General features: G+C 40.7%; 1 protein-coding gene across 3 annotated transcripts in view; it reads left to right on the top strand.

Moving 5' to 3' along the window:
* Positions 1 to 24,513, top strand: part of hdgfl2 (HDGF like 2) — a 69,347-nt gene that overhangs the window by 23,507 nt on the left and 21,327 nt on the right. For all 3 annotated transcript variants that reach the window (XM_067968120.1, XM_067968122.1, XM_067968121.1), the window contains exons 4-6: positions 15,340 to 15,486; positions 22,054 to 22,191; positions 22,738 to 22,809. In XM_067968120.1, coding sequence (XP_067824221.1) covers positions 15,340 to 15,486; positions 22,054 to 22,191; positions 22,738 to 22,809 — 357 coding nt within the window. The remainder of the gene's footprint in view (positions 1 to 15,339; positions 15,487 to 22,053; positions 22,192 to 22,737; positions 22,810 to 24,513) is intronic.

Here is a 24,513-nt window from a genome sequence, read left to right on the forward strand (position 1 = left end):
TAGATGCCACTTAAAATCATCTCCAACAAATCCCTTGTCAGGAGGATTATACTATATTAACCTTGGGAATCCTTTGCTTATGTAAAACTATAACAGCAATGGTGCAGGTGTCAACTGAGGAATTTTCCAGAAATTTGAGATTGAAGATAAAAATGACTCATGTTGTCCAAACATTCTGGGTCACAATTCCAAATTGCCCCACACATTATGGAGGTAGATGAGGAAGGGGAAGCAATCTGGGAATTACTGATTTATATTTTACAATTCTTTTTAAAATATATGTTCTATTATTAATGTATAAGAAGCCAGGGAGGAGAAGAAACCATTCGGCCGATCAAAATTTGTGTCTGTAGTACACTGATTCTCCCATTGTGACTGATATTATGGGACGATCAGCACCAGGAGGGGAAGACCATTCTGCAGTATGTTTAAGGGAAATCGATTTTGGATAGATGAAAGTTCAGTTGGTGCAGGAAAGTGGGACACATTATTCTGCAATGTATTGCAGGGGAACTATTTCAGTCTTGACGTGGAAGTAGTTTGTTTGGCTATCCAGAGCCAGATAAAGGCTGTAAAGAAAAGCCAGGCTGACGTAGCCTCTACACGGCTAATTGTAGCGAATGGTGGCTGCTACCTGCTGCAGCAAGGGGTTCCACAACTGAACCCAGCTTGACAGCAAGGCTGCAGGGGAAGGAGATTTCTGTTGTAGTAGACAAGGTTTCCTGTATGAAACTTCCCAGCACACAACCAACTAGGGAAACCTTAGTAGGCTTAACAGACTGACCATGTTAGAAGCCCAACAAGCTCAGGTAGCATGGGTCATCAGGGCACAGATAAGGCCAGTGGAGCAGAATAATTATAAGAAATGGCTTTTTCATTTGACAAAGGACATCAAAACCAACTAATCGTGGTTCCTTGGCTGTACTGCCGATGACTATTTAAAGTAGCCCATGCCATTCCACTTATTGAGCACCAGGAGGAAAGCGTAATGAGAACAGATTGGGTCGGAACTTGCTGGAGCGGGGCATCTCTGCCGTACACCATTAGTTGGACTTTTTTTCTGCACCCTTCAGCTCCAGATTTTTTTGCCCTGTAACTTGCTAGAAGTGCGAGCTGATAATGGTGCAGCGAGGGCAACAGGGCATCTGGGACCTTAGTGACCAGCGAGACCAACTGCATAGCTCCTTAACCAATGAGATTTAAGGATTGAGAAAGAAACCGAACAACGACAGAGAAGGAAATTGGGTGAATTACTGTCAAATCCGGTACAGAAAGAGAAATAAAGAAAGATTGAATCGAGAGGAAAAGAAAGACAGAATGAAAAAATAAGAAAAAAAATGTGAAATTTGATAGTTTTTAAATCTCTAAGAACAATTCACAACCTGAAGGAATGAGATTCCACAGTTTAAATTATTCCCTTTCTGGGCCAAAGGTTGATTGTCAGTCATTAACAATTATCATGTCATTAAATGGGTACTTACTCTATTAATTACCAGACTTCACTTTCTTTGGCGAGTTTAATGGGCAATTAATGTGTAAACCCAGCAAGTTCTTAAAAATAACGGGGCAGCCAAGGGCGAGATGCTATTTGTGTGAAGCTAATGGCGGAGCGGCATAAATCGACCAGCAAGTTCTGGAGATTTGCAACTCACGCCGTATCGCAATCATCTGAACTTGCTGGCCGATTTGCACATTAATAACGGCGTGCATTGTTAACACGCCATTATTTTTCCAGCAAGATCCGACCCATTGTTGTAACGCTTTTTTATTCGCGCTACATCTCCAGTGATGTGACTGAGTACTGTAGAATGTGTGAGGAGTGCTGCCCTTGCACATTATTAAGGAATCTTTCAAAAAAGTGGGTAGAGATATAGTGGGCCCAATACCTGTCAGAAGTAGATCAGGGATACTGTACATATTGACAATGGTAGACTATTACTTTATGCTACCCAAATGTAATGATTGGCTCTTAATACATGTTAAAAATGTTTACCCAGATTGGGGTCCCAGAAAGTATTCTGTCTGACCTGGGTGTTATTTTGATATCCTAGTTAGTGATGCACTCATGGTAGCAATGTCAGGTAATATGATTCTGTTCCACTCAATATCATCCTCCGACAAATTGGCTGATGAAATGGTACAGTGGTACCCTGAAGTGCATGTTGCACATGTACAGTGAACAGGACGACAAGGACTGGATTACGAAATTGCTCTATCCCTTGGTTATGTATAAGGAGTTGCCGTAAGAATCAGTTGGATTCTTGCCATTTAAGTTGCAATACTGATGTCAAATGTGCAGTTTGTTAACCATGATCAAAGAGAGTTGATTGTGGAAGACCCCCCCCCCACAAGGATAGGAATGTAGTGGATTATGTGCTTAGGTCAAGGAATGACCTCATTATTTTAGTCAAGCGCATGCAGGAAAATCTTTAGCTTGTACAAAGTCACCAGAAAGGTTTGTACAATTGAAATGTTATGCAACCGTTGCATTATATTCTGGCTGTGCCTTTAGGTCTCAGCTTTATGGGCAGAGTAATGGACAGTTAGAACATTCATCCAGAAAAAGTTGTTGAGGCTGGCATGATTAACTCTTTCAAAAGTTGCAATGGATATAGATGGACGATTATCCCAAGGAGCACAGTGATTCCTTGTGCCCATGAGTAAGATCCAGAACCAAGCAGTGAGGTGGATTTGTAGCAAAAAGGAGAAGCAGCTGCAAGGAGGGAGGGCTCTGACTTACATTGATCTGTCGCTGATTACCGAGGAGGAGAGGGCATCCTCACCATGAAATACCTCTTGTGTCAACGCTACATGCATAAAGATGTGGATTAAGCAGTTGGCGATGAATAACCTGGTGTGTGGCACTGCACAAGGACATCTAGAATGTCTAAGTAGCTGGTGCAACTTAAACTCCCCCACCTTGAAGGCAGATACCTGTTGTATAGCTGAGACTAGGGATGACATCTGCTGGTAGGTGGTACCTGCAGGCTGGGTATTAGAATGTCCACTTGTATTCAGGACTTGTTGCCTGCCATGACTGGATGGCAGAGGCAAATAACTACAGCTGAAGGTCTGCATCTCGAACTAGTGGCACCACCATTCACTGGTGTGTGCCTATGATGTGGTCAGGAGGATAGTGGCAATACACTAGTTTTGTTTTTAAACACAGCCTTTTGTGCTATTGGGATCTATGTGATGTTGGGCATCTGCCGGGTTGCTCAGTGACTGCTTTTTCAGGGTTGTGTAACTCTGGTTTTAGGTGGTCTGAAGGCATGGCCCCCATTGTTTCTGGCAGACAACCCCTGCTGGTGACATTGGAGTGGTTTAGCTGGTTGGAAAATTGCTGTTAAGACATAGGAAATCCTCATGTGTATGTTATTGTTCAGTATAGGACTCCTTTAGATCTGTCTTCCCCTTTGATAGCAAATTAGTGTTTCTTAGATTTGAAAATCCAGGACTAGTAAATTTGAATGGAAAATGCACAATTTCATGGGAGTGCACTGCAATTCTGTGTCTCTGTGCTCAGTTTAAAAACAAAAACCCATCCGATTTGTGAGAAATCTATGTAGATTGAATAGCAGGGAGAAGGCTAACAGGGTTTTTAAATGCATTGATTATAGTTAGTTGAATGTGAATGAAGCACATATCAAACCAGACTGAAGAGGAAAACTAATGAGTGCAGTTTTGCTGAACCTAGAATCTGAATGGAAGACCCTTGACGGTCTGTTAGTTAGCTGTGGTGATGGAGAGGGGCAATGCTGCTCTGCAGCTTAGGTTAAATCTACGATGGCTGTGTCGACAAATAAGCCATTGGTTTTGTGTTGTTAATTTTCTGCTGATAGAGGTTTTCTGATTTTGTTTTTAAAGTTAATTTCCTTTTATAAATATGTTTAAGGAGCTCCCTGTATTAAGTGTCTGATTTAAAGATACTGTGAGGTTTAATCAATCTATTATTTTGAAGGCTGCCATTTTATTTGCATGGCTGCTCTTCAGGACCTGCGATGTCTTTATCATAGTTTATGGTGCCCTGCTGCTAGATTCCTCCATTGTAAAATAACAAGGCAGACTCACAATAGATGTTGTCATGGAATTTCCTCCACTGCATTTATCTCTTGGTTTGTGTTAGGGGCAGAGTTTGCATTTTGCAGTAAAACATTTTGTAAAATAATGTGACAGAAGGATAGTAAGTGTATGATAGTAATGCTTGGGTGAGTGTTGTATAAAATTGGACCTTAAAACTGCACTGTACAATTAAGACCAGTTTGATTAGCTCCCTTAACGTTTCGTGGATAAAGGCACCACCTGTTGCGGTTCAATTTTATCAACCAAAAGGTTCCAGGTTCAGCCCTAGTCTTTGCTGAGTAAGTCAATCTCGGCAGCAAGGCATTTGGAGTGCTATTAATGTCTTCAATGCTTCTGGGATGGGAGGTGGGGGCATCAGTCCAGAGTTCCAATTCTTGATTCTATCATAGAATTAACATAGAAATTGTTTTGCTCCACATGAGCAGTAGTCCTAATCCATTGTACCTACTCGGTTCCCATATCCCCTTATTCCTTTTTCTTCAACTACCTATCTAACCTATTCTTAAATTTTGACATGGCCTCTGCTTCAATTACAACTTTCTGTGTAAACAAAACAAGTTTATCCTGCTGTCTCCCCTAAATGTCTTGCATTTAGTCTTGTATCTGTGTCCAGTGATTGCAGGGCCTAGAACAAGGGGAAACAGTCTGTTTATCTAATCAATCCCATTCCTTCATAATTCTAAATATCTCTATCAAATAATCCTGTGTTCTAATAAAAACAGCCCTAACTTTTCACAACTTCTTTATTTGTATTTCCTCATATCAGGCAGCATCCCAATGAATCTGCACAGTGCTCTCTCTATTGCCTCAACATGCTTCCTATAGTGTGGAGCCCAAAACTGCACACAGTACTCCAACTGCCGTCTTACTATGGCTTGATATAGATTCTCCATTACATCTCAACTTTTCTGTATCACTGACCATAAATCCCAGTATTCCATTAGCTTTTTTTTAAAGGGCTTTACCTACTTGAGGTGTTGCTTTTAAATGTCTTGTGTACTTTGACCCCCAGATCCCCCCGCTCTTCCACTTCACCCAGCTTTCCCCCATTCAAACATAATTATTACCTTTTAAGTTTTTTTAATGTCCCACATCACATTTACTGACATTAAATTTCATTTGTCGCTTTCTAGCCACCTTATCAATTTTGCCTTGCAGCTTCCTTTGGTCCTCAGAATTATTTATGATGTTACCCACTTCCAACCGTTATGAGAAACTGCCTTAACTCCTATTCTCTGTTTCCTCCCTCAAACCAGTTCTTAATCCAATTTGCTATCCTCCCCCTAATTCCATACCTCCTAATGTTCTCTAATAGACTCCTGTGTGGTTCCTTGTCGAAGGCTTTCTGAAAGTCCATGTACACCATACCCACTGCATTTCCCCCATCCACATATTTGCATTGGTACTGTTTACATAGTTTTTGACAGAGTTCATGACCTACATAAGAATCCATTGACCACTGCTGGTAAGTGCATGTCCACGAATGTCAAGTGAGAACGGGATTAGATGTTGCCTTCCATGTTCAGACAGTCGGCGAGCACTCTGTCTAGACTCACCATTTGAAAGATGGTCACCCAGGCAAGGATCCAAAGGGCAGCTGGCAGCTGTGGATCTATACTCTGAATGTTTTGGCACCTCCAGGAAAGAAATCTGAGTGAGGGAGGAATGCCTTGCTTTCACTAATTGCTACTATATAAACATGTTCTAGGCCATAGAGGTTTTTTGTTTTGAGAAGGTAAATAGTGAAGACTGCCCTCCACTAGTTGTTGAAACATAGACTCTGTATTAGCACTAGAAGAACAATGGGTGCTAAGTTAGATGAAATGTTTTTGCACCGAGGTCTATTAGAACATGGAATACTTCTACTATTGTTTTTTGTGGCAGAGACTATAAACATCATTTAGAAGGGAATAGGATATATTTTTTTAAATATATGAACGGATATGGGAAAAGGGCATGGAAATAGGATTAGAGTAGGTGGCTCCATTTGAAGAGCTATCAGCAGCACAGGCTCAGTCGTCCAAATGGCTGCCTTCTGACCTGTAATTTTTATGATTCTATGATATTTTTAAAATTATAATTGCATGGCAAAACTTGCAGGTGGTTAATGGCGTTCAGGGAAAATCTGCCAGTTGCAGAAGATGTGAACTTGAATGTATATGTCCACAAATGGGGCGAATAGTTCAAAAAAGGGAGACCTGTATGTTGGTAAATTTGATTAATTTTAAAAACACTTAGGTTCTAGGCAATGGCTGAGAACGAGGCTTTTGTCACATTGATGGCAGGGAGGAGGGAGACTTGAGGTCGGGTCAGGGTCTGGGGGGGGCAGGGGAGGCAGGTCCAATTTTAATAGCTACAAGATGGATGGTGCTATGGATGGACAGCAGTGCCACTCAACTTGGACATGGAGTTGTAAGGGCTGAGGTAAGTATGCAACAGCACCATCTTCCTTGAGAATCAAGCTTTGAGGGCTTGGTTAAGTAGAATGAATAGGTTAAGTTTAGTCGTGACCGGAAAGTGATGCTTACAAGAAGTATGCATGCATGCGTGCGTGTGATTATTCTATATACTAAAAATCTTGCAACCTTGTTAACTTTCTTCATTATTGTAAACAATTTTACAACACCAAGTTATAGTCCAACGATTTTATTTTTAATCCCACAAGCTTTCGGGGGCTTTCCCCTTCCTCAGGCGGTGTGGAAATGACAATTTCGAATCCTTCGCATTTTAAGATCACATAACAATGCCTGGTGATTACTGCCCGTTGCCAAGGCAATCACAGTGAGCAGACAGAAAGGTGTCATCTAAAAGGCCACTGAATATACAACCCCCCAAAAAAAAAGAGAGAGAGATAAGGAAGACAGTCAATGACCCGTCAAAAAAAAAAGAGAAAAAAAAAGAAAAAAAAAGCTTGTGGGATTAAAAATAAAATCGTTGGACTATAACTTGGTGTTGTAAAATTGTTTACAATTGTTAACCCCAGTCCATCACCGGCATCTCCACATCATTCTTCATTATTAATCTGCCCACATTTATTTTTGCAGTGCCACCACTGCTGGGAGGGCATAATTACAGCACAACCAGTTTATGTTGGCAGTTTCCATTAATAAATTTGGGTGTAGATGTTGATAATTGGAAACATAAAAATAAGGACAGAATGTATGACTTTCAACGGGAAGTCATTTACATCTGAAAATCCTGGTGCAATTATCCCCCAACCTCTAATCCCACTTCACCTGAAGACTACACTTGGTTCTGATTCCCTGTGTGCATTCCCACAGGAGAAAGGACATGGATTACTTTACCACAAATGGCTATTGAGATTAAGGCTATAACATCATTTAAAAGGGAATTGAATAAGTATTTCAAAAAGAATAATATAATAAATTAAAGTTGAAGAGCTACCAGTAATGTAGGCTCAATCAGCTGAATGGATCTCCTACCCAACACCATCACCGCCAATGGCAAAGCTGCTTATTGTCATAAATTCTTTTGAGTGCTTTCTATATATATACATATATATCAATAAATATATAAAATGTATTGTGTGGGAGCTTTGATCTCACTCTTAGGTCAGGCAAATTTTATAAACAGATACCCTCTGTGTCTTTTTATGTTGTCATCCATGTCTTTGCTACCTCTAGACCTTCACTCACCTTGCACCCTCCATGAACTTGAGCCTCCCCAAAACTCTGCTGCTCGTATCCTAACTCGCACCAAGTCCCGTTTTCCCATCACCCCTGTGCTTGCTGACTGATGTTGGCTCCCAGTCCGGCAACGCCTTGATTTTAAAATTCTCATCCTTATTTTCAAATCACTCCATGGCCTCGCCTCTCCCTATCTCTGTAACCTCCTCCAGCCCTACAACCCTCCAAGACCACGGCGCTCCTCCCATTCTGGCCTCTTGCACACCCCCGACTTTAATTGCTCTACCGTCGGTGGCCATGCCTTCAGCTGCCTAGGCCCTCAGCTTTGGAATTCCCTTTTTAAACCTCGCAGTCTCTACCTCTCCTCTTTTAAGATGCTCCTTAATGTCTGACTCTTTGATCAAGCTTTTGGTCACCTGTCCTAATATCTCCTTATGTGGCTCGCTGTCAAATTTTGTTTAATAATGCACCTGTGAAGTGCCTTGGGATATTTTACATAATTTACATAATAACACATTTGGGACATAAAGGCGTAAATTCAAGTTTTTGTCGCCTGAACCCCTAAAATATGGTCGGAGCCTTATGACGAATTCCTAGCCATCCGCTCTGCATATACAAGGAATGGAGCAGCTAAGAGTTTTTATCTGAGGCAGTTCTCTACTTCACTTCCTTGTTAAGTTTGTAATATTTACAATGGCATTGGGTGATGGAGATAGAAATTAAAATAAACCAGTGACCTGCTTTTTGTTTAGCTTGTTATTTTTCTTCCCTATCTCTGGTTTCTCTGTGCCTCATGTTATTCATCCTATATTGACAACCTGTTCCCAGATTGATACTAATGTTGCTGTAACAGTGCTTTACAGGAGTAGACAACATTGTTCTGTTATAACTCTCCCTACTGGATTCTCCCTCTCATAGAATCATTGAATTGTTAGGCAAAGAAAGAGGCCATACGGCCCATCAAGCCTGTGCTGGCTCTCTGCAAGAGCAATCCAGCTAGTCTCACTCCCCTGCTCTTTTCCCGTAGCACTGCAAATTTTTCTCCTTCAGGTACCTATCTAATTCCTTTTTGAAAGCCACAATTGACCCTGCTTCCAGGCAGTGCATTCCAGATCCTAATCATTCACTGCATTAAAAAGTTTTTCCTCATGTTGCCTTTGCTTCTTTTATCAATCACCTTAAACCTGTGTCCTCTGGTTTGTAACCCTCCGCCAGTGGGAACAGTTTTTCTTTTGAACACCTCTATCAAATCTCCTCTCGACCTTCTCTGCTCCAAGGAGAACAATACCAGCTTTTCCTGTCTATTCACGTAACTGAGGTCCCTCATCCCTGGAACCATTCTAGTAAATCGTCTCTGCAGCCTCTCTTAAGGACTTCACATCCTTCCTAAAGTGCGATGCCCAAAATTGGACACAATACTCCTCCAATTGTGGCCGAACCAGTGTTTTATAAAGGTTTGACATAACATCCTCGCTTTTGTACTCTGTCTCTATTTATAAAGCCCAGGATCCTGTATGCTTTCTTAACCGCTTTCTCAACCTGCCACCTTCGACCTGTGTACATATACCCCCAGGTCTCTTTGTCCCTGAACCCCCTTTAGAGTTGTGCCTTTTACTTTATATTGCCTGTCCTCGTTCTTCCGACCAAAATGTATCACCTCACACTTCTCAGTGTTAAATTTCATCTGTCATGTGTCCGCCCATTCCACCAGCCTGTCTATATCCTCTTGAAGTCTATCACTATCCTCCTCATTGTTTACTACATTTTCAAGTTTTGTGTCATCTGCAAATTTTGAAATTGTGCCCCGTACACCCAAGTCCAAGTCATTAATATATATCAAGGAAAGCAGCGGTCCCAGTACCAACCCCTGGGGAACACCACTGCATACCTTCCTCCAGTCTGAAAAACAGCCATTCACCACTACCCTCTGTTTCCTATTACTTAGCCAATTTTTTATCCATGTTGCAACTGCCCCTTTTATTTCATGGGCTTCAATTTTATTGAGAAGCCTATTATGTGGCACTTTATCAAACGCCTTTTGGAAGTCCATATACACAACATCAACGGCATTGCCCTTATTGACCCTCTCTGTTACCTCAATAAAAAAACTCTATCAATTTACTTAACCATGATTTGCCTTTAACAAATCCGTACTGGCTTTCCCTTATTAATCCACACTTATCCAAGTGACTAATAATTTTGTCCCGGATTATTGTTTCTAAAAGCTTCCCCACCACCGAGGTTAAACTGACTGGCCTGTAGTTGCTAAGTTTATCTTTACATCCTTTTTTGAACAAGGGTGTAACTTTTGCAATGCTCCGCCCCGGGGTCTCGCAGTTCTGCGCTCGCTCTTGGCTCCCCCCTGCTTTATGGGAAACTGGCTTCCACTTTTTGCCTCCTTACAAGGCTGCAACTAAGATTTGCACCAATCTCACTATGTAAAGGAACATGGAACAAGCCCATATCCTGGCATTCCACACGTCAATACATTCATGGTTCACTGTGCTGCACTGGCTTGCCTGGGGATAAATTGTTTTTTTGCCAGAGCATTGGGTGAGGCAGCTTCAGGGGCTGAGTGACAAGCTGGTTGATTGTTCAACAGCAGAAATATGTTTGATGTCTATGTTATCCACGCATGTGATGTACAAGATCATAGAGCTGATGGTTAACCAATTAATAAAACATTCCGTAGAACATAATCAGTAAAACGAATCTGTGCGAGCTGTAAACCTCCCCAGCCAAAATTAGCGAGTAGTGTCCATTCTTACTTAATATAGATAATTGACATGACCAAATATGTAATTGAACATGCACTTCTTTCCCCCAACATTTGTCTTCCCGCATATCCCGACGTTAATGACTCATGCTGAAGTGTGGTTCCATTGTTGCCAGCCACCTCGTACGATACCTCATTCAGGTGGACATTCTTCCTGTATGAGCCCAGCCAATAAGTGTTGATAGATAAATTCAGCTGTGGGAGCCATCTCAGCTGAGCCCAATCCTATCCTCGTATGGTGTCCATACACATGCACGTTCCAGCAGAGATCACTGGTTAGTGATCAGGAGCAAGAACTTTGGCTGATTTTATTTTGTTCCCCTGACTTAATCCAGGGTGTGAGGTGCCTCCTTCGCTGCCCTGATTTGAGATCTGATAATTCAGCACAGACCATGGATCAAACCTGAGTCCTTTCTGGTCTGTATGGTTTAGTTACTCACTGTCTATACCCACCAAGACATTGTGGAATTGTTTATCTCTCCACCTCTGTAATATTGCCTGGCTGCCCCTTACTTTACCCTCACTGCTGTTGGAACTCCTACTCACGTCTTTGTCGCTTCATTTCTATTCACTTTCTACTCATCTTCTTTCCAAGCTCCACTACTTAAATTCCAACTCGTACAAATTTCCGCTGCTTGCATCCTATCCCATACTAAATCTCACTTATCTCCCAGTCCTAATAACCGCCATTGGTTCCCCATCCCTTAATATGTTGGCTTCAAAATCCACATCGGCATTTACAAATACCTTCATGACCACCTTGCATCACCCCGCCCTACATCTACACCCTCCTTTAGCCCAGCTTTCCACTCTCTACTCTTTTAACTGAATCCCTCTGCCTTACTACAGTTCTCATCATTTTCAAAAGCCTCCTCAGAACTGACTATGACAGATTAGCCTCATTTCAAATCATAGAATACTCTCTTACTATTTTTTGTTATGGAATTCATAGCTTGGCAGGAGAATTCGGTTGTGTCACTGTTGAGTGAAATATGCATTTCTGCCTCTTGCACATGTCACTTCAAAAGGCATGTGCCAACTCTGACTAAGTCGACTGTTAACAAGTATTACACAGTTGTCATTAACAGTGCTGGTCACCTCACCGGGGGAAGATAACCTTTTGTATTAGAGGTGTAAACATATACAGCAGTGTCTGTGTCGTTAACTCTCTTTAGTTTTGGTTAACACTTTTTATTTAATTGTGAAACATACCTTTTGATATTTTGTCTCCGTTCAGATTTCAAAGCAGAGTGGAATCTAAGATTGGCAGGCAGAACTGTGATTGAACAATGGGCGGCCTTTAAAAAGGAAATGGTTCAGATACAGTCTAGGTACATTCCCACGAGGGGAAAGGTAGAGCAACCAAAGCCAGAGCTCCCTGGATGATGAACGAGATAGAGAGTAAGATGAAGCAGAAAAAAGGGGTGTATGACATATGTCAGTTTGATAATACAAGTGAGAATCAGGCTGAATATAGAAAGTTCAGAGGGGAAGTGAAAAAGGAAATAATAGGGGCAAAGGGAGAGTGTGAGAATAGATTGGTGGCTAACATAAAAGGGAATCTAAAAGTCGTCTTTAGGCATACAAATAGTAAACGGGTAGTAAGAGGAGGGTATGACCGATTAGGGACCAAAAAGGAGATCAACACGTGGAGGGAGAGGCCTTGGCAGAGGTACTAAATGAGTACTTAGCATCTGTCTTTACCAAGGAAGAAGATGCTGCCGAAGTCACAGTAACAGAAGAGGTAGTTGAGATACTAGATGGACTAAAAATTGAAAAAGAGGAAGCACTAGAAAGGCTGGTTGTACTTAAAGTTGATAAGTCACCTGGTCCGAATGGGATGCATCCTAGGTTGCTGACTGAAGTAAGGATGGAAATTGTGGAGGTCTTCCAATCATCCTTGGATATGGGGATAGTGCCAGAGGACTGGAGAATTGCAAATGTTACACGTTGTTCAAAAAAGGATGTAAGGATAAACCCAGCAACTACAGGCCAGTCAGTTTAACTTTAGTGGTGGGGAAACTTTTAGAAACGATAATCCGGGACAAAATTAACAGTCACTTGGACAAGTGGGAATTAATTAAGGACAGCCAGCATGGTTTTGTTCAAGGCAAATTGTGTTTAACTAACTTGATTGAGTTTTTTGATGAGGCAACAGAGAGAGTCGATAAGGGCAATGTGCTTGATGTGTATATGGACTTCCAAAAGGCGTTTGATAAAGTGCCACATAATTGGCTTGTCATCAAAGTTGAAGCCCATGGAATAAAAGGGGCAGTGGCAGCATGGGTACAGAATTGGCTAAGTGACAGGAAACAGAGAGTAGTGGTGAACGGTTGTTTTTCAGAATGGAGGGAGGTAAACAGTGGTGTTCCCCAGGGGTCGGTACTAGGACCACTGCTTTTTTTTAATATATATTAATGACTTGGACTTGGGTGTACAGGGCACAATTTCAAAATTTGCAGATGACAAAATTTGGAAATGTAGTGAACAGTGAGGAGGATAGTAATAGACTTCAAGAGGACATAGACAGGCTGATGGAATGGTTGGACACTTGGCAGATGAAATTTAACGCAGAAAAGTGCAAAGTGATACATTTTGGTAGAAAGAACGAAGAAGGCAATGTGAACTGAAGGGTACAATTCTAAAAGGGGTTTAGGAACAGAGCGATCTGGGGGTATATGTGCACAAATTGTTGAAGGTGGCAGGATAGGTTGAGAAAGTGGTTTCAAAAAAAGCATACAGGATCCTGGGCTTTATAAATCGAGGCATAGGGTACAAAAGCAAGGAAGTCATAATGAACCTTTGTAAAACACTGGTTCAGTCACAATTGGAGTATTGTGTCCAGTTCTGGGCACCACACTTTAGGAAGGATGTGAATGCCTTAGAGAGGGTGTAGAAGAGATTTACGAGAATAATTCCAGGGATGATGGACTTCAGTTACGTGGATAGACTGGAGAAGCTGAGGTTGTTCCCCTTAGAGCAGAGAAGGTTGCAAGGAGATTTGATAGAGGTGTTCAAAATCATGAATGGTCCAGACAGAGTAGATAGAGAGAAACTGTTCCCATTGGCGGAGGGGTCAAGAACCAGAGGACATAGATTTAAGATGATTGGCAAAAGAGCCAAAGGCAACATGAGGAAAAACGTTTTTACACCGAGTGGTTATGATCTGGAATGCACTGCCTGAGGGGGTGGTGGAGGCAAATTCAATCGTGGCTTTCAACAGGGAATTGCATAAGTACTTGAAGGGAAAAAATTTGCAGGGCTACAGGGATAGTGCAGGGGAGTGGGACTAGCTGGATTGCTCTTGCAGAGAGCCAGCATGGACTCGACGGGCCAAATGGCCTCCTTCCGTGCTGTAATCATTCTATTAATATGGTCTAGTTTTGTCTGGTAACTGGTTCTTCAGAAAATTTCTGCTTCACCAGGCAGTTGGCGAGTTAGGGTCAATGGAATGCTTTGAAATTGCACTTAATGTTAGGTCTGAGATCCACGAGAATTTTGAGACATTTTATGTTTGGCACTGGGTACTGTAATTTTAAGTACAGCTTTACAGGCTGGTGTTTGGACTGACTAATAATTGGCTGTTAATGCTGCTTCTGTAAATGACTCTTATCTGTAAGAAAGTGTCTGGCATGATTGATATTAATCAAGTGATGTCGGCATGTTGTGGAAATTCTATGTGTAATCCAAAGATAATAAACCATTGTTTGTTCAAGGCACGTTAACTCAAAATAGTGCAGGCACAAGACCTTGCTTTGCTTTATAGGAGGTTGAGGGCTTGTGTATGGGAGCTAACTTTTGGGTTGAGTGCAAGATAAAGTATCTGGAGAAGCCCAAATTGTAGCACCAACATCTTTATCTCCCTTAACTGCTGCCCAGTGTTCCCTCACACTTTTCTGTGAAGAAATTGGACATTTTACTCCGTTTCTCCCCCCCCCCCCCCCCCCCCCGCCCCAAACTTCTCCATCTCTCTCTTCCTTTTAAGATGCTCCTTAAAACCTACCTCTTTGACCAAGTTTTTAGTCACCCGTCCTAATATCTCCTTCGGCTCAGTGTCAATTTTTGTCTTATCATGCTCCTATAAAGCGCCTTGGGATGTTTTACTGTATTAAAGTAAATTGAGCTCATCCAAAACTCCGCTGCCCGTATCCTAACGCACACCAAGATCCTTTCATCCAACACCCCTGTGCTCGCTGACCTACATTGGCTCCCATTCCGGGAATGCTTCAATTTTAAAATTTTCATCCAGGTTTTCGAATCATATACCATGGCCTCGTCCCTCCCTATCTGTGTAACCTCCTTCAGCCCAACAACCCTCCGAGATCTCTGCACTCCTGCAATTCTTGCCACTTGCGCATCCCCGATTTTAATCGCTCCACCATTGGCGGCCGTACCTACAGCTGCCTAGGCCCTAAGCTCTGGAATTCCCTCCCAAAACCTCTCTGCCTCTCTACCCTTCTCTCCTCTTCTCTCCTCCTTTTAAGATGCTCCTTAAAACCTACCTCTTTAACCAAGCTTTTGGTCACTTGTCCTAATATCTGCTATGTGGCTTGGTGTCAAATTTTGTTTGATAAATCGCTCCTGTGAAGCACCTTGGGATGTTTTACTATGTTAAAGGCGCTATATAAATGCAAGTTGTTGTTATTAAAGGCGCAATATAAATGTAAGTTGTTTGTTTATACTGTTTTCCCAAGGACAAAACCCTGCTGATTGTTGGTTTGGTGTGCATTTTCCTTGAAAATGAAGGGAATGAATGAATAATGAATCTGCAACTTCTACTTTCTTGTGTGCCAAGATTTGGTAAATGACCCCATTTCTGACTCTTTTGTTCAGCCATCAAGTTCATCAGACAGTGAAGTTCCAGAAAATGAAGTGGTCCCAGGAAGTGGGGCGGAAGAGGAGAAAGGAGTGAGTGAAGTGGAATCTGATAAGGACAGCATTGAACAGAGTGGAATTAAGAGGAAACCCCTCCTTGCAAAGGTAAACCGTTACAAACAAGACTGTTGTTGGTCTTTTTGTTCTTTAAATATCTAGCCTTATTGAGAAGGAGGCTTATTTTGCTGCCTCCTCCCCGCTCTATCCTCTCTCTCTTGAAGATGTTTATTCATGCTGAGGTACGCTGTTTGCTCTTGAGTATCATATCCAAGTGGCAGTAAGTATCAGCTTGGTTCACTGGTAGTACACTCGCCTGAGTCAGATGGTCGAGGGCTCAATATCAACTTGAGCACATAACCTTGGCTGATACTTTGGTGCAATATTGAGGGAGTGTTGCATTGACACAAGTGCTCTCTTTCGATGAGACGTTAAAGTAAGGCCCCAGCTGCTTGTTCAGGTGGATGTAAAAGATCTCATGACACTTTTCGAAGAAGAACAAGTTCTACCAGTGTGCCAACCAACACCTATCCCTCAACCAACACCACTAAAAAAGATTAACTGGTCATTTATTTCATTGCTGCTTCTAGGACCTTGTGTGAAAATTGGCTGCCATTTTTGCCTACATAACAGTGACTGCATTTCAAAAGTATTTTAATGGCTTTGAATCATTTGGGACATTCCAAGGATGTGAAAAGCCCTATTTTTGAGGGATAGAATAGAAAAGCAGGAAAGTTATGCTAAAATTGTATAGAACCTTGGTTAGACCACACTTTGAGTACTGTACTAAGGATATAGAGGCACTGGAGAAGGTGCAAAAAAAGATTTACTAAGATGATACCAGAACTGAGGTTACACCCGTCAGGAAAGACTGAACAGGCTGGGGCTATTTTCTCTCCGAGAAGACTGAGGGGTGACCTGATAGAGACCTATAAGATTATGAAAGGGTTTGATAGGGTAGACGTAGAGAAGGTGTTTCCACTTGCGGGGGAGACCAGAACTAGAAGTCATAAATATAAGATAATCACTAATAAATCCAATAGGGAATTCGGGAGAAACGTCTTTACCCAGAGAGTGGTTAGAATGTGGAACTCGCTATCACAAGGAGTAGTTGAGGCAACTAGCATAGATGCATTTAAAGGGATGCTAGATAAGTACATTGAGGGAGAAAGGAATAGGAGGATATGTTGATGGGGTTAGAAGAAGGGTGGGAGGAGGCTTGTGTGGCGCATTATCACCAGCATGGACCTTTTGGACCAAATGGCCTGTTTCTGCGCTGTACATTCTATGAATATAAATGCAAGTTCTCTTTTTTTCTCTCTTTTTTTCTTTCTTTCTTATAGTATTATGGATCAGTACCACAGCAGGCAGTGCAGTTACCTAATAACCCATTGGACAGTTGAGGGGATTCATGTATATGATCACCTATCTTTGTGTAGTTTTGGCCTTGTTAATACAACAATGGAAATTGACTGTTTGAAAGAAACACACACCACGTTGTAAATGCTGGGATATGAATACAAATTTAGTCAGCTTGAGTTAGCTGTGTATTGCAGACTTGATTTCTTGGTCTACCCAGTATTTCAAATGAAGGAAATTTGTTGCTACACACCACTAGAAATTACATTTTTGGAAACTAGTTGCAGACGCAATGTGTTATTGGCCTTTGACTTCTATAAAAATCACTACTGTGGATACCAGTTAATAAAAGGTGATATGTCTTGCTCCCCTATACAGTATCTGCAAAAGTTTTTTCATTGATACCAGATGTCGGGCGAATGGCATGCATTCCAAGACCTGTGATTTTCAAGCAGTTTTTCTTTTGCAGCTTACCCCCAGGCTCTTTGGAGGACCGGTACGGAAGCCTCTGATTTGCACTGTGTCTGGCGACTACTCTTGCAGCCTAACTAAAATTGGGTCCTAGAGCCAAAGTGCAAAGTTCACCTCTTTTATATTGATGATGTGCTGTCAGCAGCAGCTGCACAGTACTCTTACTGACAATAGCACATTATCAATAGAAAAGTGCCATGAAATGTTTACTCCAGCACTGCAATCAAGGGATGGTTCAAACACTCTTGCTATTTATTTGAACTATTAAGACCAGGTACCATTGCATCTCTTGTTGTATAGCTCTATGAAATTGCCTCATTAATACTAACTAATGGCTCCATTAAACTCCATTAATGCTACTATTGTCCTAGGTAATGTTGTACAACTTCAGTTATATAATAATAGTGTAGGTGCAATGAAGCAATGATTTAGTGTAGTAAGTAATGATTCCCTTGACAGTAATGCTAGAATTAAAGCTGGTGATGTATCATGATGGTACACAGGAACCAAAAAAAGACATTGGATGTTATGAACTTGGACCCATTGCAGTATTTTAGATGCTAGAACATTAATCTTTTACAATTAAAATGATTCAGGTTTCCATTAACGATCAATGCACAGAATTTTGTCTGTCACAGGAGATTGCATGGCTGGTTAGTGGGGGATAAGGCAGATGGGTTCACGGTGTGCAGGCTTTATGGACCATCTGGACTTTTCCTGTCCTTCATTTTTGTTCTGTTCAAATGTCAGTAATAGCAGGTACCATACAGTGTTCACTAACATTTAAGATTGCAAATCGAATAATTGTCTTGAAGCAGTGGAATGCAACCCAAATTTAAATAAGGCTTGAATAGAACAATATTGACATAGAAGTAGTATTTGTGGTTACCGCCCCACTTCCCATGGTGCTGAATTTAAATGTTTTACCCATGTATTGTCACAAGGATTTCAGTGAAGTGTAATGATGGGCATATAAAATATTGGTACTGTGTTTAAAATATATATATAATATACAGACAGCAGTGCAATTATAGAAATAAGAAGATAAAATGTTTGTCTGGCAATATCTGAAAATGCAGGTTAGCATTTCAAATGTGGACACTTTGATAGAACTGGAAAGCTGCTTTATAGGAGTAAACAAAACAGAGGAAATTGGAGAACACCAGGTAAACATCAAAAGCCAGATATACAAAGTACTATTACAATGAAACTGTAAATGGTTTTAATAACCTATGAAAAGTTTCTTATTTAAAAGCTGTAAAGGGGTTAAAAATTTTCATGGTGAATGATAGATAATGTTTATCTCAGTTGGGCGGTGAAAGGTCATCAGAAAAGTAAAAAGAGCTCCAAATTTGAAAGCAAAGTGGAAGGTAAATGGGAGGGGGAAGACATAAACCTGTGGTTTTTAATTGCTCAATACTATTTTAGATTTTTGTTCTCCTGAAATTGGGTTGTGTCCATAGAGAGCATTTTGAGCTGTGTATCATGAGGGTGAAGTGCAGGTAAATCACATTAATGCTGTACACTAAGCTTTAATGATGACCTGAATCATTCTAATTAATTGTCACTAGTAATGGTGGGGAGTGCTGCCAACACTCGCAATTTAGTTAATGAATTATTGACTTTCCAGTATTCTTTTATTTCACATGGTTTATGGGGATAGAATCCATATGAATTGCACACATAAAGAATAGTGCAAGATCATTAATTATTAGAACAATTGTGAGTGTTGGCGACACTGGGTAGTGTTGGGAGTAATATGTGGTGATGTTTTAAGTATCTCACAAGAAGTTTATTGTCAACATTAAACTGTATTGGCTTAAGTATAAAAAGCAAGATTCTTTCTTTCATAACATTCTGTTGCTATTATACCAAGTCAAATAACATCACTGCTATGGGGGGCTGGGAACTGTGTATGTTCTCAAATTTAAAAAAAAATCATCCTGCTAGTATAGGTGCTCGTGGGAGGAGGTGAAACAGGAAGGGGAGATGTTGCAAGTATTCAAGGTGACCACTTTCCACTGTCAGCCTTGGCTGACAGCTCTATCCTCTGAGTCAGGAGGTTATGGGTTCAAGCCCCGCTCCCAAAACTTGAGTACATAATTCAGATGGACACTTCAATGTAGTACTGAGGGAGTGCTTCACAGTCTTCAGATGAAACATCAAACTGAGCCTGTTCAGGTGGATGTAAACAATCCAATTGTAGTATTTGAAGAAGAGCGTGGGAGTTCTTCCGGTGTTCTGGCCTATATTTTTTCCCTCAACCAACACGACAATAAACAGATTATCTGCTCATTTTTCTCACTGCTATTCGTGAAACCTTGTTGTGAATTAATTGGCTGCCATGTTTGCTTACATAACAGTGACTACACTTCAAAAATACTTCATTGGCTGTGAAACATTGGGACATCCTGAGGATGTGACAGGTGCTACGTAAATGCAATTGTGTTCTTTCTTGCCTAGTGCCAGGCTGAAAACTGATTTTGCAATATATGGATATTACATAGTTTCAGATTTTGCACAAGTTCAGTATCATTGGTCGCTCCCATATGTGACCTCGCATCTCCTACAATCAGGAGTGCACCATTATCTAATTAAACAAATTCCTGTCCCATGTATAGTAACATAGAACCCTTGCTGCATTTTTAGCCATTGTAATATTGCAAGTACCGCGACGTGTTCTCCTGTCTTTACGGAAGGCAGATTGATAAAACATTCTGGTGAGACAAGGCACAATTGGAAAGATAAGAAAGAAAGAAAGTCTTGCATTTATATAGTGCCTTTCAGGACCTCAGGACGTCCCAAAGCGCTTTCCAGCCAACTAAGTACTTTTTGAAGTGTAGTCACTGTTGTAATGTAGGAAACCAATAGACTGTGTTTTGCATACAATGCATGAATAAGCAGAATACAGTTTCACAGTGCGATCCATCCCTTGCCTATGCCCATCGCTCCACGATAAACAAAGATGAAATTTCACTGATGCTCTAAGTGAAAGCCCACTTTTTAAGCTAGCTATTCCCAAGCTAACTAGCCCTGTTTTTTCTGTTACAGGCTGCTCTGGTTCATATACTTTTCTGGTGTCTCTGAGAGAAGAATAAAAACTTGTCTTACTCTTCCCTTGAGGGTTTGGCCTGCCGAGCTGTCGATCATGGGCTCCAAATTGGACCCACCCTTAAACATAACATGTCTTTCACTATTGGCTGTTTACTTTGGTTTAATTCATCAACAATGAATGAACACCATTCTTGCTATCAGCCTAAGATGTTTGTCAGTACTGGGTCATTTTAACTGACTTACCTCGAGTTTCCTCATTGTCTCAAAGCTATAGAAACTTATACAAATAAACAGTTTCATGGCTAGCATGACTCTCTATTGGTAGCTAATTAACACTTCAACGGCCATGGCCACCAAACTACTTTCATGTCTGCTGGTTAATGTTAAGTAAAAAATGCTGCATTTAACATTATAAGAAATATTATAAATTAACAAAGTCTACTCAGTTAAAACCCAAAATGCTACCATGGGCAAGCAAGATCTTTGCCTCCCAAAACATATTATCTGCAACAACCCAGTTCTGATTTTTATTTAAAAAATAAAATCAGCCTAGGAAATAGTCATCAACTAATAATTGACGGAATTAAATTCAAAGGATGGGGGCTTAACTAGAACAAAACCACAATACCTAATCCTGGTTTTTCCCTTGAATTACTTTTTTTGCTGTCTGGTTTTAGTTTATCCCAAGATGAATTTCCCAAATATAGTTACAATTTTAACAGTTTGCATCTCGATCCAAGTTTTTAAAAAAAAAGTTACTATTATTCTATTGACTTCATTATGTTACATTGATGATACAGTTATCTCTCCTTGGCCAAACAGGTAGTAGGCACTTGAGCTGCATGCCAGATCTCTCCATGTTTGTTAGGATGTAATATATTGTATGGGGTTTCCAGTATGTATTGTTTCCCCACTGCCGTAGTATACTTTTAGCCAAATTTAGCCCTTTTACCATTTTTTTTGAATTTTAGATATTGTTCTTGATGCTGAATCAAAAATTAGTGTTAATATCAGGAAACAAACTTGCATGGAGTTGCGGTCTTTGTGGCTGTTTTTGTCTAAAATGTTAAAATTACACCGTTGCGTCTTGTTTTGTGGCAGTTAATCTATTTTTTGAACCATTTAGATTTTTTTGGCATTTTACAAGTTATATATAATTTTAAATATATATTTATCATATAAATGTATTTATTTTTTATATATATTTTTATACATACATACATACATACATGAAGCTGAGAATCTCTGAGGGACAGGTAATTTTATTGGAAAAGGCTAAATTTTGTAGTCAGTGGAAGTAGTACTTTCCAGTCTTTTTGTATTTACAGGTGGGGAATCGATGAAAGCATCTTCAGAATAGTTGGTATAAAATGCTCACAGAGTAGCATTTTTACCTCTGTTGCATGTTCCTGTAGCACATCTTACTATAGACACACTGATCAACTAGTGAAAGTTCTCATCCACATCTCTTTTAAACCTTTTGAAGGTGACATTGAAACACAAATTAAAATACATCTTTGCAGTTTATGAATTATATTGAGAACTATGATTTTTAGGAAATTTTGAATTTACCTAATTACATATTATGTTCATTATAAAATTAGACGGTAATGTGTGGTTGGGGGGGAAGTGGTGGCAGGTGATTGAAGGATGTGTGTAGTTAATGCTTTTTTATTAATTGCACAGATTAGTCATCAAAGTTGCCTGTTTTAAGATGATAAATCTCAACCAGCAGCAAACTAATGCTGACCAGTGCAAAAAAATTACTTTTTCCCTTTTCCAAATTTGTAGAAACCACCTCTGAAACGAGCTTATAAATCAAGTGAAGAAGAGGAGGAGCGGGAGGAGGAGGAGGAGGAAAGTGGCTCCAACTCGCTGGAGGAGAATTCTGAAGCAACATCTTCGGAATCTGAGAAAAATAGTGACCAAGTGAGTATAAATGTAGTAAATGCTGATTCACTGAAGAGAAAAATAAAAATTAATTTTTACAATTTTTCTACTTACTTGCAGTTCCTGTAAAATAATGGATTGACAGTCTCTTTCCCCCCCCCCCCCCCCCCCCACTTCAACCTGAAGTGGAATTTTCATATTTCCACGGCTCGCGTGATGACTCAGTTTATCTAGTGAGTAGTTGAGCCATACAGGCCAGAAAGGTCCCAGGTTTGTCCCTGGTCTGTGGTGAATAGTTAACCTCTGCTGAGATAGTACTTGGATCACTATAACTGGGCTTGGTATTTCAAGGTTAGTGAGGGAGAACCTGCTCACTTTGATTGCTATCCAGTAACCCCTGCGAAATTTTCATGGGGGCAAAAAATAAACCATACAGAAGAACATGACTATTTGTTTACAAGTGTGTACCCTGCTCTTGTGATGAAAGTACTGTGGATCTTGATGTCAGCTACACAGTAGCCAAGGACAATCTCCAGGGCAGTCAACATTAAATCTCTTTGATTTATTTCACATTTTGTCCTTTAGGAGTTCACACTAGAAAAGAAAGTAATTTCCAGAACACCTCGGCGAGTCCCTGCAGCTGGAAGGAAGAAAAAGGTAATCGGTCCTTTCACCTTGGGTGACCCTTTGAAAAATTGCAGTTGCACTGTGTTAGTGTCAGTGTGTGGCAGGATAAACACCCCCTCAGTTCCTCGGAAGTATAAAGTAAAGGAGCATATTTGTTTGCCATTTATCCACCTACATATCTACCAGTATAGACAGTTTCCTAGAAGTAATGGGAATTAGGGGTTACGGGGAGTGGGCAGGAAATTGGACATGAATTTAAATTTGAGGTTAGGATCAGATCAGCCATGATCTTATTGAATGGCGGAGCAGGCTCGAGGGGCCGATTGACCTACTCCTGCTCCTATTTCTTATGTTCTTATGTTTTTGTTTGTGTAGGATGGAGCTTGGGAAGCCAGTGTGGATGACATATTATGAGATAAGGAAAGTGTTAATAAAGGTTGAGGTAAGCATGGGAAAGGGAAATATTGCAGCGGTAAGCAGTCTTGGTGATGGATAGGATGTGAGATTTGAAGCTCAGGAACAGGACACCAACATTGTGAATCAATTTCCAGTGTGTAGGTGCATAAATGGTAGACAAATGTACTCCTCTAATTTCCATTTCAGAAATCCAGCAACCAGCGTCATTAAGTAAACATTCGATTTGCCCAAAAAAAAAATGCATAATGCTAATCCACCTTTTTAACATTTGTTTCATATTTTGGTGAATTTTGCGCTCATCAGTATGAGGCATGTCCTTTCTCCATTTGTTTTTAGGAACAGGAGTAGGCCATTCAACCCTTTGGTCCTGCTTCGCCATTCAATTAGGTCATGGCTGATCTGCACCTCAACTCCATTTTCCAGCCTTTGTTCCATATCTCTTGATACCCTTCCCTAACAGAAATATATCTATCTCCGTCTTCAAAGCTCCGATTGTCCAAGCATCCACAGCCTTTTTTTGGAGGGAGTTGGGGGGGAGGAGAAGAAGAAGAAGAAAAGAGTTCCAAATTTCTACTACCCTTTTTGTGAAAAAGAACTTCCTAATTTCATCCCGAATGGCCTAGCTCTAATTGTAAGATTATGTCCCCTTGTTCTTGATTCCCCAGAGGATGACCAGAGGAAATTGTTATCCTTATTAAATCCTTTTAACATTTAAACACCTCGATCTGATTACCCCTCAATCTTCTATACTCAAGGGAATACAAGCCAGGTTTATGAAACCTGTCCTCATGTTTCAACCCTCTAAGCCCCGCGTTCATTCTGGCAAATCTCGCTGCACCCGCTCCAAGGCCATTATATCCTTCATGAAGTGCAGTGCCCAAAACTGAACGCAGTACTTCAGATGGGGTCTGACCAAGTTTCTATACAACTGAAGCATAACTGCCTCCCCATTGTATTCCAGCCCCCTTGAGATAAAGGCCAACATTCCATTAGCCTTTTGATTGCTTTTTGTACCTGTCTATTGGCTTTTAATGTGTACTTGGACCCCTAAATTTCTTTGCTCCTCTACAGTCTCTAGATTCTCACCATTTAGAAAATTTATCTTTCTTGGGTCCAAAGTGGATGACCTCACTTGCCCACATTGAACTCCATTTGCCATAGTTTTGCCCACTCACTTAATCTGTCTGTCTCTGCAACATCCTGCTCCCATCGGCACTACTTACAGTCCCTCCTAACTTCGTGTCGTCTGCAAACTTGGATATACAACTCTTTCTTCCTTCACCCAAGTCATTAATAAATATGGTGAAAAGTTGAGGC

Source organism: Heptranchias perlo, chromosome 29, assembly GCF_035084215.1.
Source record: "Heptranchias perlo isolate sHepPer1 chromosome 29, sHepPer1.hap1, whole genome shotgun sequence".
Lineage (NCBI taxonomy): Eukaryota > Metazoa > Chordata > Chondrichthyes > Hexanchiformes > Hexanchidae > Heptranchias > Heptranchias perlo.